This window comes from Hirundo rustica, chromosome 6, assembly GCF_015227805.2.
Source record: "Hirundo rustica isolate bHirRus1 chromosome 6, bHirRus1.pri.v3, whole genome shotgun sequence".
Taxonomy (NCBI): domain Eukaryota; kingdom Metazoa; phylum Chordata; class Aves; order Passeriformes; family Hirundinidae; genus Hirundo; species Hirundo rustica.
The window spans coordinates 34550137-34565115 of NC_053455.1; the positions used below are offsets into that span (position 1 = coordinate 34550137).

Consider the following 14979-nt stretch of genomic DNA (forward strand, 5'->3'; position numbering starts at 1 on the left):
GCATAAAATCCCTTCTTTTTTCTCTTTCTGCTCCTACCCTGGGGGGAGGGTGTTAAGGGCCAGGGAAGCCTGAGGTAAGCCTATGAAGACTGTTTTTTCAGTGCTCTTTTGAGTGTGAAAAAGGTGGCATGGGTCACTGTCCCCTCTTTAATGTCGGAAAACCCACACAGTTAGTAAATGTTGCATGTAAACTAAAGCATTTCATCCCTTCTCCTGCACTCCACGGCAGTGGGCCATGAACTAGTCACTTGAAAATCACAGAAAAATTTCACTTCAACATGTCCGGACAGTTTAGCACAGCAGGAACGTAAGAGAGATCAGTAATTAGCAGGTTGCTTTACTATTGTTCCCCTTGTCTGCATTGGAACATTTTTTTCACCTGATGTTAAGAAATGTCGGATTGCAATGAACAAACCATGAACCTCCTGGCCGTATAAAACATTTAAACTGTGGTTTATTAGTTTTCTCTTATACAAGCTAGATAAATACATTTTTGGCATTTGACAGAATTTCTAAGATTTCTCAATTCACTTTACAAATAAACATGAGCTCTAAACACAGACAAGTAAGGACACAAAGAAAGCCAGTCTTTTTTTTTATTTTTGGACAGAAAAATAATGAAAGGGTAAATGTGAAACTTAACAGTTCTGAAAATAATTTTGAAATACTTAGATCACTGATTTTATAGCATGCATGGCTATAATAAGAGCTGAAATGTCATTCCTTCTTTGAATAAATAATAAAACATTTGCAAATTCCTTTTTACAAATAAGATATATTAGAGGCTCTAGAGAGGTGCCTATCCAGAAACAGAAAAGAAACAGTTTTCATTCTGTCTCTTGTAAATAAACTTTATATACAAGATACCATGCAAGTCTTTAAGCCTTTAGCACATATTGCCAGATGGCAATAGGGACCTGCTCCTGAATGACAAACTATGCTCAGTTGTAATTAGACTACATAGGATAGCTTTATATGTGGGGTCTGATAGCATCTTAAATTTTCTTCCTATTTGAATTTGCAATAATTATTAATGCCGTGTGTGAAATTCATGCATGTCATCTTTACATTATCAGCCCAGTGGAACTGCTGGGTTTTACTCTGGAAAGCAAAATAGCCTCCAAAAGAACAGCAAGAGAGAAGGCTAGGTCTTTATCGCCTTCCTGCTTCTAGAAGGGCAAAAGAATAACATCTTCTGTAGGAAGTGAGACAGTAGTGGTCCATGTCTGAAGTTTTCCTGTTCTCTTTAGTGAGAAGTCCAACCTTTCTTTCTGTTCAAGATGCTCACTGAAACATAGAACAGAGAACCATGAAATATGTGGTTTGTGTCTCAGAGACACCAGGGCAAAGAGCACAGTAGTCTGATCACAGCAGCTCACTTGAGGACACTCCACTCCAGGAAGAAGTGATCATGCAGCTTGGCAGCGGCTCAGTGTGCCTGTAAGGGCCCTGAAGAACTTCTGATGGCTTCTTTCCTCCTGGAGTAAAGTAATTTAGCAAAACTAGCACAGGTACTGGCAGAGCACTGCTAATGATGCCACAGCTCTAAGCTGGGTTTCCCACCTGAACTGTTTGTGGTTTTCAAAGTCCCATATTTGCCAGCCATAACCTATCTTAACTTAGTTTCCCTGGGCAAGAAATGCAGGAGATAAGTATGGCTTCTGTGGTGTGAGGAGACTGAAGTCAACTTCCTTGAACAGAGCTCATTAAGAGGAAGAGAAAAAAACCAATTCATAGCCAGGACTTCATTCAAAGATCTGTGACCCACTGGAGCTGTAAGCCTAAAAGCCTGATAATTTTAACAGGATGGAATGAAGATAAGGATTCTCCTGAAGGGTCTTTGATTCTGGAGCTGACCTTCCCTCTCTGTTATTCTTTCCTTCAGCACAGACTATCTTATCTTCAAAAACATCTTCAGACACTTCTCTCCCCAGCTTTTTGGAAGTGATAATTAACCAGATTTTTAAGATTTTTGTCTGGTGGTGATATGGATTGTATTACTGAGCTGAATGTCCTTATAAATAATGGTTTACAGTATTTATGTATCTAGATGGACACATACAAATAATTGCAAATTGTGAATGTAGGCTACGTGCAGATTTTCCTCTTTGTTTTGCATTTATATCTACATATTCCACTCCATCAAAACATTTGACTGGAAGATTGGAGTAGTTTACTTTAGATCAGCATAGTGTACTGCAGCTTTCCTTTTCAGAATCCTTTAACTTGCTTTTCGTATTGCATCCATTATTTTTAGAAAAATGGCGAAGTGTCTTGTCTTCCCCCAAGTTTAGATACTCCTGCTGTTCTCTCTTTTCCTTTAGTGTGACAGACCTTAAAGCTGTAAGGGACCTCTGACGGTAAAGAAACTCAAATACTGGGTTCTGAAATTTACTTTTCCAGAATTCACTTTTTTAACTGCTCTACTTGCTATGATGGTAACAGAAACTATTTCTAGAATTTGAATCTGGACTGTTACCAGGCTTCTGTGTTTTGGCCTCACCAGGTCATCCTTTTCAGTTATCATTTTGATAGATTGGGAATTTGTTATTCATCCTGTTCACAAGTGGTAAAAAGACAAGATGAGCAACTTCTAATCTTGCTTCCTCTGCTGCTGGGTTTTTACTCTGTGAAGAACACAAACAAAGACTAGGGTTGAGATAATACCGATAGCGTGGAAGGCTAACAAAGAAATATTAATTGATACAATAAGGCTGGACAGGCTTTTTTGGACTAGTCTGTTTCTCAAAGAGTCCTGGGCTATGTCAACACTGAGCTTTGCAAGCTTATCTGCCCAAGGAAGTCAGCTTGCAGCAAGTTGGAATTACGGTGCAATGGAAATCCCACTATAACTACTTATTTGATATTTTTAAAGGAAGAGGTAGTCTCATTTGCTTTCAATGCAAAGGAATTTATCTTGTGGAAGGAAACCCCCAGCATATACTAAGAGTGCATGAACACAGTGCCAGTGTGGAAGCCCAACTTCCCTCTGCATAAAGAAGACTTGCGTCTTCAGTGCCCTCCACAAACTCTTCCCCTAAAAGAGGAGGTCTTTAAGTAACCCCAGGTGGGTCTGTTTGCAAGGTTTCTTGTAAACTCTCTCCATCTTTACAGGGGTCATTGAGACTGTTACATAGCATTGCTATAATCTTAAACAAGCTGGGTAAAATGCCTAATTCTCTACTGGCTCGAATCCTACATAGTCATTGACACCTCCACAAAGAGTGTGCCACTTAAGAATTCTCCACTTTCCTACAGCACTGATAGGGTTTTGCAACCATGCGTGCTCTTTGCACAAGAATAAATGAGTGAACAGTATGGAAAGCAGGAGAAAATCACCCTTAATTTTTCTGGTTCTGTGTGAAAGAGAGTGACAGTGGACCAAAATCCAAACCTTAATTTATTCTCCAGAAAGTTTGGGTGACTATGCTTGTATAATTGTCATTTCCATAGAATTTAGGATTTGACTCTTCTCTTCTTACACATTACCATCTAAACCAGAATGTGAGTAGTTCATATAAGCAGAATCTCTTGTAATGATGATTTAAATTATATAAGTTTTGATTCCTTCATACAGTAATGAAAAATATAGTTAATCCAGTCTGCCATAGAGTGATTTTCATACCTGTTCATTTTATTTTGCTTTTGAAATTTTATTTTTCTTTATTTTATATAGCTGACACTTATTTGGTTAAAGAAAACTAGGACCAGAAGTAAATAATTCCATCTTGGAAAAGACAGTTAAGAACTTTTTCTATGATTTCTTCTCACTAGAAACTGCATCTACTAATATGAGCAGTTGTAGCCCTATTAAAGATATGACAATATAGATTAACAGGACTGGGCCTATTGTACACCAGGAGGAACAAATCTTGCTGTATTTTTCTTCTGATATCATTTGGAGTTACAATATTTGAATTTCCTTTCTTGAGGTTATAGAACAGATTAGGGAAGCACTGACTCTTATGATTTTAACTGCTGTTTAGGATGGGAAGGCAAGGAGAGCTTTAGCTGAACTTTTCTTTCTTGGGCTGCTATTGGCTTTTTTAAACTGGGATATTAATAACTGCATCAAAAAGTACAAACAGTGATACAGCATGCAGGAGCTTCTGCTGAGGATGCTCACAAATAGGAGAGTATATACAAACAGACAGGAATTTATCCATGCAGAGAGTGAACTGGTGTTTCTGTGGTTTGAAAGGATGGTGCAGCGCAGAAGTTTTACAGCTCCACATATCCTGTGCATACACACATTACTTTTACATAGACAAAGATATCTTTATCCACCCGACAGATAGACAAACAGACTGACTGACTTCAAACTTGCACTTTCAGTAGGGATTTTTCCCCCATCTCTGGGTACTGCTTTTCAAAATTGCCTGAGGCTACAGTACAGCACCTCAGATCCCCAAGGCCCATTGCCTGGCTCCTAATAGCCACTCTCCATCTGTGTCACATGAACAGCTGATGAGATAGCTCCAGTGTCTGTATTTTGGAGAGCATATCCACCCAGGTTAAAATGCTGGGGTTGCCAAGGAGCAGTCAGAAGCCATTAGTGTTTGTGAGAATTTGCCTTGCAGCAGTTCCTTGGCATAGTGGAAAGTGTGTGTGCGTGTGTGCGCACACACGTGTCTGTGAGAGAGGGGTAGGGTGGAATATACGGGGGGGAAGAAATCAGCAGAAAGGAGTGCTTTCTAAGTAACCAATTTATTGCAAAAGCAAACAGTTGATTACAGTGTTTAGAGCATCCATAATCTCTTTGACTAGTTTACTGTGATTTGACTCTCCTTTCTCTATTATTAATAGAAAAAAAAAAAAAAAAAAAAAAAGAAGGCATGAGAAAGAGAGCAGCGACTTCAGGGTCTTGCTCTGGTGTTTGGGCAGATGGAAAGGAGCTGCTCTGCCTTGGGGCAGGGTGGTTGTAATGAAGTGGCCTGTCAGTCTGTAAATAGTGAGGGTCATCTCTTCCATGTGATGGAGGGTATCACATTGCAGTGAAAATGGAAATGTCAATAAAATTAATCTGCCAGCTCTTCGCTGTGGCTTTTTCTGTCTCTCCAGTCCAAAAGGGTTGGTTTTTCAGAGGGGACACAGTACAAGAAGGGTGATCTGGCATGGGAGGGAAGATGGAGCTGAAATGAAAGTTTTGAAGCAAATGGACTGTATGTAGCAGCAATGTAGTTCATTTAGTAGCCCTACAGATGTAGACGAGGCTATAGGAATTAGCTCGTGAATCTATAGCATTCCTCAGGAAGCTATGGAGCGTCTAGCTCAGGCTACATTGAGCACAGAGTTTATTGTTTTAGGCTTTCTTGGACAAGGTTTTTACTTAGCATGGGATTTATGGCATTTACTGCTAATGAATGTCTATTCTTAAATTACAAAAACCACCGTCTCAGCACAATTCCCAGATGTCCTTCCAGGACCTCGGCTTCTTAAACACCAGCAGGGAGCATAAACTCTCCACTTCTCTGTTTTCCTCTTTCGTGTGGCTCCGGGCTAATGATGTGTAAGGAAAACACAGCAATCTATAAAGTCTCAGTGCTGTCCCAGTATTCTTCATTTATTTTGCATTTGATTATGCCACAAGTCGGATCTTGTTTCTTTCCTTTTTTTAAAGTTATTAGTTCAAATATTAATGTAGGAATATGGCATATATTGCTGCTCTTGATTGATGCCTTCCCAAAAACAGGAAGACGTGCTCGTATGAATTTTAAGAAAGTAGGGGTCCTGCAATGCCTTGCCAGAAGAGTTTTTCAGATACATAATTTAGATGCCCTCCAGGCAGGCTTTCAAGGCATTTTTGCTGGAGGGCAAGAAAAAATAACTATGACTGTTAAAAGTAAATGATTTTTGCTAATGCACAATTAATGCCAGGGAAAAGCACAGAAGAGAAGGATGTTGATGGAAAGTTCTGATTAAGTGAGAGCTCTACCTTGATGTGCATCTTTTTTTTTTAATGATAATAATCACTGATGCAGAGATGTAGAAGTTTTCATGTCATGCAAATGCTGTATGCAGGGTCACACTAGGTGTACGTGTTTGTGAGTGCGTGTGCATGTGTGCTGGGAGGTGATGGTTACGGGGAGGGGCTCGTCTGACAGTGTGTTATGTGCACTGAACGGTGACATGGTTACTGCCACCTCTGCAGAGGGCCCTGAATATATAGACTACAGAACATTTAACTTGATTACTTATACGTACATATTCAGAATGGTTGTAGGGGTGCATTTACAGTAAATGGGTTTTCTTGTGGCAGGTTTTCCCACATTGAATCCCATAATTGAAAAAGAGCTACTGCACTATGTCAAGCACACAATTATAATTGAATTAATGATATATGCATGTGTGAAACGCAAAATTAGTATTTGGAGAGACACGGTTTTCTAATTTTTACATATTTGTATCAGCATTCTTATATAATGAGAAGCGGTATGTGCCTGATCTAACAAATAAAAGGCCCCCAAACTGTGGTAGTGTCTTGGCAATTAATGATATTTTTTGGCTTCTGTATTTGGTTCATTAAACATCTCCTCCTTCCTGTTTTTTCTCTTTGTTGTAGGTGATGGTTTAGACAACAGTGTAGCCTCACCTGGTACAGGAGATGACGATGACCCAGACAAGGACAAAAAGCGTCAGAAGAAAAGAGGCATTTTCCCCAAAGTAGCAACAAATATCATGAGAGCATGGCTTTTCCAGCATCTCACAGTAAGTGGTGCCCAAAGCCAAAATAAATTTCTATTCATGTGCCTAATGAGCTTTATTCATCATTATTAGAAATCAATTGTCCCCATAATTTTTTGACCATTATTAGGTCTCAGGCTTTTCCTTTTTTTTTTTTTTTTTTTTTTTTTAATTAGATTTTTTTTCTTGGGTCTTGGAATCATGACAATTCTCAAAAGAAATCTGTCTATCTATCTATCTATCTAACTATCTAATCTCAAAGAAAACTATCTATCATCTATCTATCTATCTCTATCTATCTATCTATCTCTGTATATGTGTGTGTGTGTAGAGAGAGAGAGAGAGCAAGAGAGAGAGTACAATGCCTTAGCACGGAACATCACCTATATATGAAGTAACCATTTTTGGCTTTCAACTATTCAAAATTTTCCTAGGGACAGAAAAAGGGGGGGTTCTTGCTTTAGCACATATTAAGCTCTGCCTTCTGGATACTTTATTGCTGGCCTCTGTTTACACAAACTTCATGTGTATGTGGTGAAAGGGAGAGCCCTTGTCCGTGTGCGTGTGCTGACATACACTGTGGATGTTAAAGAAGTCAAAGCAGCAGCTTGCAACCTTGTCACTGTCACTTTCTTTGTGAGGAAATAAAAAAGGCTTACAGATTCCCTAATTTTTCAGTTGTGTAACAGAGAGAATAAGCACCTTTTTTTCGCTTCTCTTCAAGTCCTTTAATGTTAAAATCCAGCCATATCCACATTTGGGGGAGAGAGATTAAATACGTGAAATAGCAGTGCTTTCCTTGAGCTTTTATTTGTCTGCTTATTATTGGTTTGTGTTGGTGTTCTGTTGACTATTTAACTTCACTCAGGCATCAAAACACAGTTCCACAGAAAATCTAGTAAACCTAGTTTACTTTATGTGGGAAATGATGGAAACTGGTAAAATTACCAATTGATTTTCTTCTTTCTTGCACTTTGAAATTGTTTCTCACATGATAAGGCTTGAAATGCTAACTGTTATTAACTACCTCTTCTACCAAAGTTTTATAAATTTCCATGGTTTTATAAATTTCCTGCTGTTGCTTATGGTGTAATGATTCCGGGACCTGATTTATTTATTATGGAGACTATTGAACTGCCCTGCCAGCAGCACAGCTAAGGGGGGGAGCGGCAGATTCACATTCCTAAACCATCATTTTGATGTAAGGACATTAGTAGAAAACTAAGGTGCATTGATCTGGCCTGTGGGGTCAGGATTAGCTGGAATAGCCAGTGTCTCTGCTGGAGTAGTGGTTATTCCTGCCTCTCAGCTATGGCCATTTCAAAGGTCAGGTGCCCTGTACCCACTTGGCTCAGAGGAATTAGACAGAACATGAGTCTCTGGGCTGATTACTTAACCAAAGACAAAATAATGAGTCCTAAGCAAATACTGACTAATTGAAAGGGCTGTAAATCCATTACATATTGGTCAGGGATAATCAGGAGTATTTAATCACTTTTATCTATTCAGGAGCACTGAAGCTGCAACAGCAAAGCCCTGAACCTTGCCATGTGCTTATTATTCTCATCATTATCAAAATTACTTCACAGCTGTTCTTTGCTACATCACCTCAGCTGGAGATTTACTAACCTGTAAAATGTTTTTAATTTGGAAGTCGAGTGAGTGCGAGTGGAGGGTTTTTCGTTTAGCTGTAGGGTATCTTTAGATGAGTTATACAGGCAGACAGCAAAAAGCAGGGCCACAAATAAACAGGTTTGGTTTGTAGACATCTCCATGTTAACTCCATTTCTTCTTATGAAATTTGTGATACGTAGGTTTTTTTCCTTCCTGCCTTTCTTTCTTATGTGCTCCTTGAAAGCATTTGACACTTGCTTATTAAACAGTCAACTGCCTCTTTCTTCTCTTGAGGAAAGTCCTTCTGGCTTTTTGAAATCCCTTTTCCTTGTTTCAATCCTCTCTCTCCTGAGCCTCTCCATCCTGCATGAATTAAGGAAATTTGCTATCACTGGTGAGGATAGCCTCACAAAAATCAGATTAAATGAACGCAAAAAAACCCCAAACCTTTTACCGTCCAGGCTTTAATGAGTTTGCAGGTGATGAAAGATTTACTGCGCTGTAATTCTCAGACCTGCAAACTGATAATGGAGACCCCTGACCAGTGCAATGTAAATTCAGAAAGATTCTTGCCATAAACACATGCAGGAAAGGAAGAAAACTCCTTTCTTTTAAAGATCTCACACTTTTTCTCAAATTAGCTTGTTCATTCAAAATGTAACTCTGGCTGAGCCAGAAACAGGGGAATCTGTGATGTACAATTTTATTGTTTCAAGTAAATATCTTTACAATGGCAGTCCATGATTCAATGTACATTCCTTCATTACTACTCTAACCTTATTTCAAATTGGTTTGTTCCTCTTTTGTGCTGTATGACCTGTTCTTGTATTACAATAATCCCCTGATGTACCCTTTTTTCTTTCTCTCTCTCTCTTTTTTTTAAAGAAACTAATTGAATTATCTCATTATTTTAATTTGTTAAGCAAATGTATTTTACGTCTCAGGATGTGTTCTTAAAGAAGGAGCTGCTTAGGCTTTGCCCCCTGAATGGGCCATTGGTACATTTTGACATTCATGCATTCATTAAGGAGAGGAACATAAAAGAGCTCTGGTTGTATTTTTTTTTTCAAACACCCAACCAGCATGGAGCAACTTTTCCATAAGCCACAGGGGTCTCTCTACATATGTTCTCAACTGCAAGCCATTGTCACCTATTCTGAATACCTCAAAAGGACAAATAAAATACTAAAGGCCAACTGTAGCAATTGTTAGCTGTTAGTCTCAATATGACAAAAATCATTAACCTCTGATTTCCCTGGAAGGAGAGGCAGTGGCAGTCTACCTCTTATGGCATGGATTAAATGTAGAAGTCCTTTAGACTGTCAAATTCCAAGAGAGTAATTCAGATCTGACTAATTGTAACTTATGATTTTAAATAAAATGCTATTTTTTCCTTTATTAAACCGGTTTGCGAACTCCTAAGGCAGCCAGTTTTAAAAATTGAATGGCCTAAGCGGGCTTTTTTGAAGAGACAGGCACTTGAACTCTGATGTAGAACAAATATGTCTGACAGGCTGTGTCTTTCAAAACAATTTCTAAACTCTATCACAGCTTCCATTTTGTAGTAACTTCAATTATATTTGATATAGGATACACATGCATGTTTTTATTGTTGAAAGTCAAATGCAAGGAGTAGGAGCTTCTGTCATGTTCTCGTTCACTTACTGTGCTCTGTCTTACATTTGGAATTACAACAGTACTGGAAGACAAAAGATCTGAGGATGAATTGGTTGGAAATGTGTATGCTTTTTCTGGATAATATCCAGTGTTTAAGAAAGTAGAGGAAATCCTAGTCTGGTAGTATAATCTTTTCAATAGTACATAAAGATTATGACATCATAAAGGTAAACCTGACATTAAGACTGTTTTTAGTTGAGTTCAAAGCTGGTTAAAGAAAAGAAACAGCCAGAAATCTGACCCAAGCTGAGAGTTTATTCATAGCTTTGGAAGACTCCTTTTCCTCTATGCTAAGGAGTTCTTAGTACACTCAATTAGCCTCTCAGACATCACTGCTTTCCTCCCTCAAGTGCTCCCCTATTTGCCCTGTAAAGAACATATTTGATCACGAAGTGAAAACAGGAAGTGCTCAAATGTATAGACACCTCCAGCTTAGACCAATGCCGAGATTAGGATTTCTTACCCACAACTATAGAGCCGGTGCTCCTCCTCCCATGCCCTTTTGGAGGATGGAGGACCTTTAAAATATACATACATAATCAGAAGAAAGGAAAGTTATACAGGAAGTAATTATACCACTCTATAGACTTGTACCTCTGGTAGTTCATCCATTTCTGCAGCAGTGTGCCAAAGACTACATTTTTGCTACATTCAACATTTTTTTACCTTTTTATACAGAGCTGGTAGAACAGAGTCTCGTTTATGCTTTGACACTTACCTGGAGTGATGCCCTTTGTTAAAATTCTATTTTGGTTGTTTCTTTTGTTACTGTCTTTAAAAAGATGTGTATCTTAACTAATGGTACCAGATTTAGCAATGGTAGCCTGCAAACTAAAGCTTGCTTTATGAAAATGCCAAATTCCCATCTGGTGGTATTTGGGATGCCTCCCCTGAAGTCACAGGAGTTGAGCTGGTGGTTTTTTTTGTTTTTTTTTTTCTCCTAGATGAAGTTCTGTCTTCTAACATTGAACAATGTCATTTTAGCCTGATTTCCACAATCTTCTAGCTGAAAATCTTGTTCTTTACACAGTCTATTGTAGAATAAGTCTTGGTTTTATCTGTTTCATTGTCAGGCTAGAGTAAGTTCTCCTGGAAGGTGGTAAAATGAACCAGCCATGGCTTTTGTGCTTACCCGAATTAATTTTCTTAACTTGTCATATTCAGGTGTCTAGATTGGATAATATGAATAGTCTTACTATTTTTTTTTTACTTACAGGATTTTTTTTCCTGTATTTATGTGGGTGTATCTGAGAATAAAATATGTGTCTATCATATTTTGATAAATGGCTTATCAAGTCTTTTATAAAGGGCAGCTATTTTATTTATTCTTTAGATTTGATTCTAGAGATGAATGTCATCATCCAAAACCAGTCTTGGAGCAAGTGTTCAAAGAAGTTGAATTCAACTCACCTTCATAAATATCTCCTTCCATATTTTATTTTAGTAATAATACCTTATAGAAAGATTACAAACATAGCTCCACACTGAACAGCTTACTTTCATATCAAGCTGTAGAAGAACGCTTTTCTCAGAGATATGAAATGGGAGAAGCATTCTGCACATTGTTGTTTTTGCTCTACTTTAAAAAACCAAAACCAAACCTGAAAATACAATAAACCTCTGTCCAGTTAAAATGGCGAGAAGAAGGCTAGGAGATTCCAGATAACACAGGAATGTGCAGTCATTCTAGTGAATTTTAGTGTGCGTGTTGGAGTGCATTGTAACACGTAATGCCTTCCAAGGGGACACAGAGGAGATGGAAAATGTCCTTTGATTCTCCTGTAAAACTACCTGCACATGTGTTTGCGTGGCTGCCGTTTCCACCTCAGGGCACCACAGGGTCAGAGACTGGAAGAGCCTAAGTGACATTTTATTCCAGGTCTGCTTTTAGGCAGGGCTGGCTGTGTGCTCTTTTCAGCAAGGTAATAAGTTGCCTGCTGGTGTAGAACAGACCTCTTTGTACAAACACCACCCGGCTGGAAGCATGTCCTACAAAATAATATTGTGCTCATTTTTCAGCTGGATAAACTTTTGTGAGGAGAGGTTAAATGACTTCACCCCCCAGTGCTAAGGAAAAATCAGCGCCTGAATGCTAAACTTCCATGACCTGTGGTCTTGCAGTCCTCAGGATGACAGAACTGTGCCTCTTTGTACCCCAGAGTTGCTCTGGTGTCTCACCAGAAGGGCTGGTGGTGGCCATTAACATTTGTAGTTACTGCTGCTGGTATCGCAGCCCTGCCTAATGTCACCAGCATCTCCCTCCTGTCCTGCCTGCCTGCCCGCCACTACAGTGTCACCGGCCTGGGCAGAATCTCTCTCAAAAATGACACTTCTGGTCCCAGGCTGAAAGGTTTCATCCTCTGAGTGGTCCTAGTCCTCAGCCGTGAAATCCATCCTGAAGATTTAGTAAGAGACCAAACATTCGCATACCTTTTAAACACCACAATCTTAAAAGAAAAGAGCTGAAATGGGATGGGGGTGGGGCTTTGTTTGTTTTAAAAATGGAATCTGAGATTAGATCTGACATTTCTACATCCACCCCCTACAGAAGAGGGAACCCAGGGTCATGGGGTGTGTGGGCCTCAAAAGCTAGCTTTGTCTGGGAGTGGTTAATCTAATCATTGTTACATAGACATCTGTTATTCCTTCTGAAAAATTGATGCTTTTGTGACACAATGATCCATCTATTTAGTACAACAGCCTGAGTAATTAAATTAAAAAAAGAATATTTTTGCGGGAGCATGCATTATAAAACTGCCATACCTCCTTGTACCAGTGAAAAGGCTGAGGAGAGGGAGTGGAATATGGAGAGGGGCAGAAGGAGAGGAGTGCTTTAAGTCTCGCATTGTTTTCTGCTGGCTGGAGGAAAACATCTGTGAATTGTTTGAACTGAACCTTAGCAGGGACTGTCTGAATCTGTGTCATCTCTGTTTAATTTCAGGAAATGATGTCACAGCGCATTAAATAACAATGCTGCATGATTTATTTTTACTTGTACATGCTGTCCTAAGCATTTCGGCTACATGGCAGTGTTTCCAATTAAGTGCAAGCTTTCGGTTTTAAAGAATATTCTCAGTAATGCTTTTTTGGGGGGGCATGGGGTACGGGGAGGCTGGGATTTTTAGGGGGTCACCAAGGTTCAGGGCTGTCGGAGGGCTCTGGGCCCATTTGTCATGTGCTTATTTGTAGTTGGGACTGGATGTCAGCTCTCTCGTCACCCATGGCAACCTCCAGGACCGTGGGTTTGTTACAAAGCCTGTCTGGGGGAGAAAAAAACCTAAATATTCCGAACCAATTCGTCAAAAGACCTATTAGATAGTTATAGCCAGGCCTATGTACTGTAGCTTTTGCCTCGATCAAACTTTCTGCACTCCCCCTTCTTCTGTAGAAGAATAGAGGACATAAGTCAATTCTGTCTGCCATCTGTCGCCTCTCTCCCTGCTCCTCAAATTAAAGAGACAGTCCAAAATTTAAATAATCGGATACAATCACAGGAAGCCAGCCTGGAAATTATTACATGTGCAATTGGTTGAGGGTTTTTTTTACTTCTCATTTTATTTTGAAGTGGGGATCTTTATTGTGCTTCTTTGGAGATCAAAATATGTTGTGTGTTTGAGCTTCAAAAATAGCATACTGAGAAATACTGGATTTGCAGTGTCACTGAGTTGTTTTCTAATAGGATTCCAAGTTATATATAGGGTGAAATTCACGCACACACATACACGCCCTCCCCACCCCCCTAAAGAATCCCCAAATTGAGAATCCTGCAAGGGGCAAGTAAATGAATCTCACCACCCTTCCCCTCCCACTCTCCTATCCCTTTCATCCCCTTTCTGTCCCCAAATCCATTGCAGGCTGACGGGCTGCAGGGAAACCTGTTTTGGTGCTACTAGGACAATTTAAGCTGTTGAGTCTATCTAATGGGCCTCTTCTAGGCTTGCTGTAAGAGTTTTTCACAGTATCCTGTCTGATACGAGCTAGTTATGTTTTACCTTTTCCTCTCCTTGGTTTTATCTTTATACCAGCCTGCCTGGTTTTGCCTCCTCATCAACAGGCAACACAATGTGTCAGGACTGCAGCAAGGTGAATTTCATTCATGTGACATATGAGGTCAGCCAATGCCAAACCATGGGATAATGTAGCTAGATGTTGCTTCCCAATTTAATATTTTACCTGCCATATTCAAACAGGGGATTCCTAAGCACAATAAAAAACATGTGCATGGTTTTAACTGAGGCTTGATTTAAAAGCCTTGACTGAGCAATCTGAATGTGGCCTAGAGAAAGATAGGATCAGCCACTGTTTTTCCCTGGTTGTTATTGTCAGATTACAAGGCCTTGCAGAGTCAGTATAGGAAGTAAGTGAAAAGAAAAGAAAAAAAGAGGGAACAGCAAAGTCCAATTAATGAATTCCTTAAAGTAATTGAAACAAGAATTCACTTATATAGAGTTGTGGCTTCAAGCCTTGCAAGGCAAAAGGTGATTTAACCGAAGCATATGTGAATATGAAGTGTTTAAACACTTTTTTAACTCCAAAAACATTGCTCTAATAAATGTTATGAACTGAAGATCGAGATCACAGTCAACTAGAGAAGAGAATTCTTTGGAGCGTCTTCAGGTTCCACTACCTAAAGCTGTTGTCAACTGAAAACTCATAGTTCCTCCCTTTCTCTGTAGTGTGTGCACGTGATTATATATATAAAAAATATTTTTAGGGAAAATACAATTGCTGTTGTTTGTGCAGTGATACTACCTCTCAGTTTTGCCTCAGGATATGCTTAAAACTTTCTTTTCAAGATCCATGAGCAGGACAATTTGTTTCAAGGAAGTTTTCAGTAAAATTAGAGTTATGTTGGAAAAAAAAAACCAAACCCAAACATGTTTCTCCCAACAGTCCCACATCTGCAAAGAAATGGATATGTCAATTCTTATTGCTGCCTAATGAAGAGAGTCGTTTGTGGCAGACAATATTACTGCTGTTGTTGTGGAGTTTGTCTTGAGTTAT

At 39.2% G+C, this 14979-nt stretch overlaps 1 protein-coding gene across 6 annotated transcripts in view; it reads left to right on the forward strand.

The window, feature by feature from the left end:
* MEIS2 (Meis homeobox 2) overlaps positions 1-14979 on the forward strand; it is a 174796-nt gene that overhangs the window by 45742 nt on the left and 114075 nt on the right. For all 6 annotated transcript variants that reach the window (XM_040066612.2, XM_040066605.2, XM_040066609.2 and 3 more), the window contains one exon: positions 6563-6708. In XM_040066612.2, coding sequence (XP_039922546.1) covers positions 6563-6708 — 146 coding nt within the window. The remainder of the gene's footprint in view (positions 1-6562; positions 6709-14979) is intronic.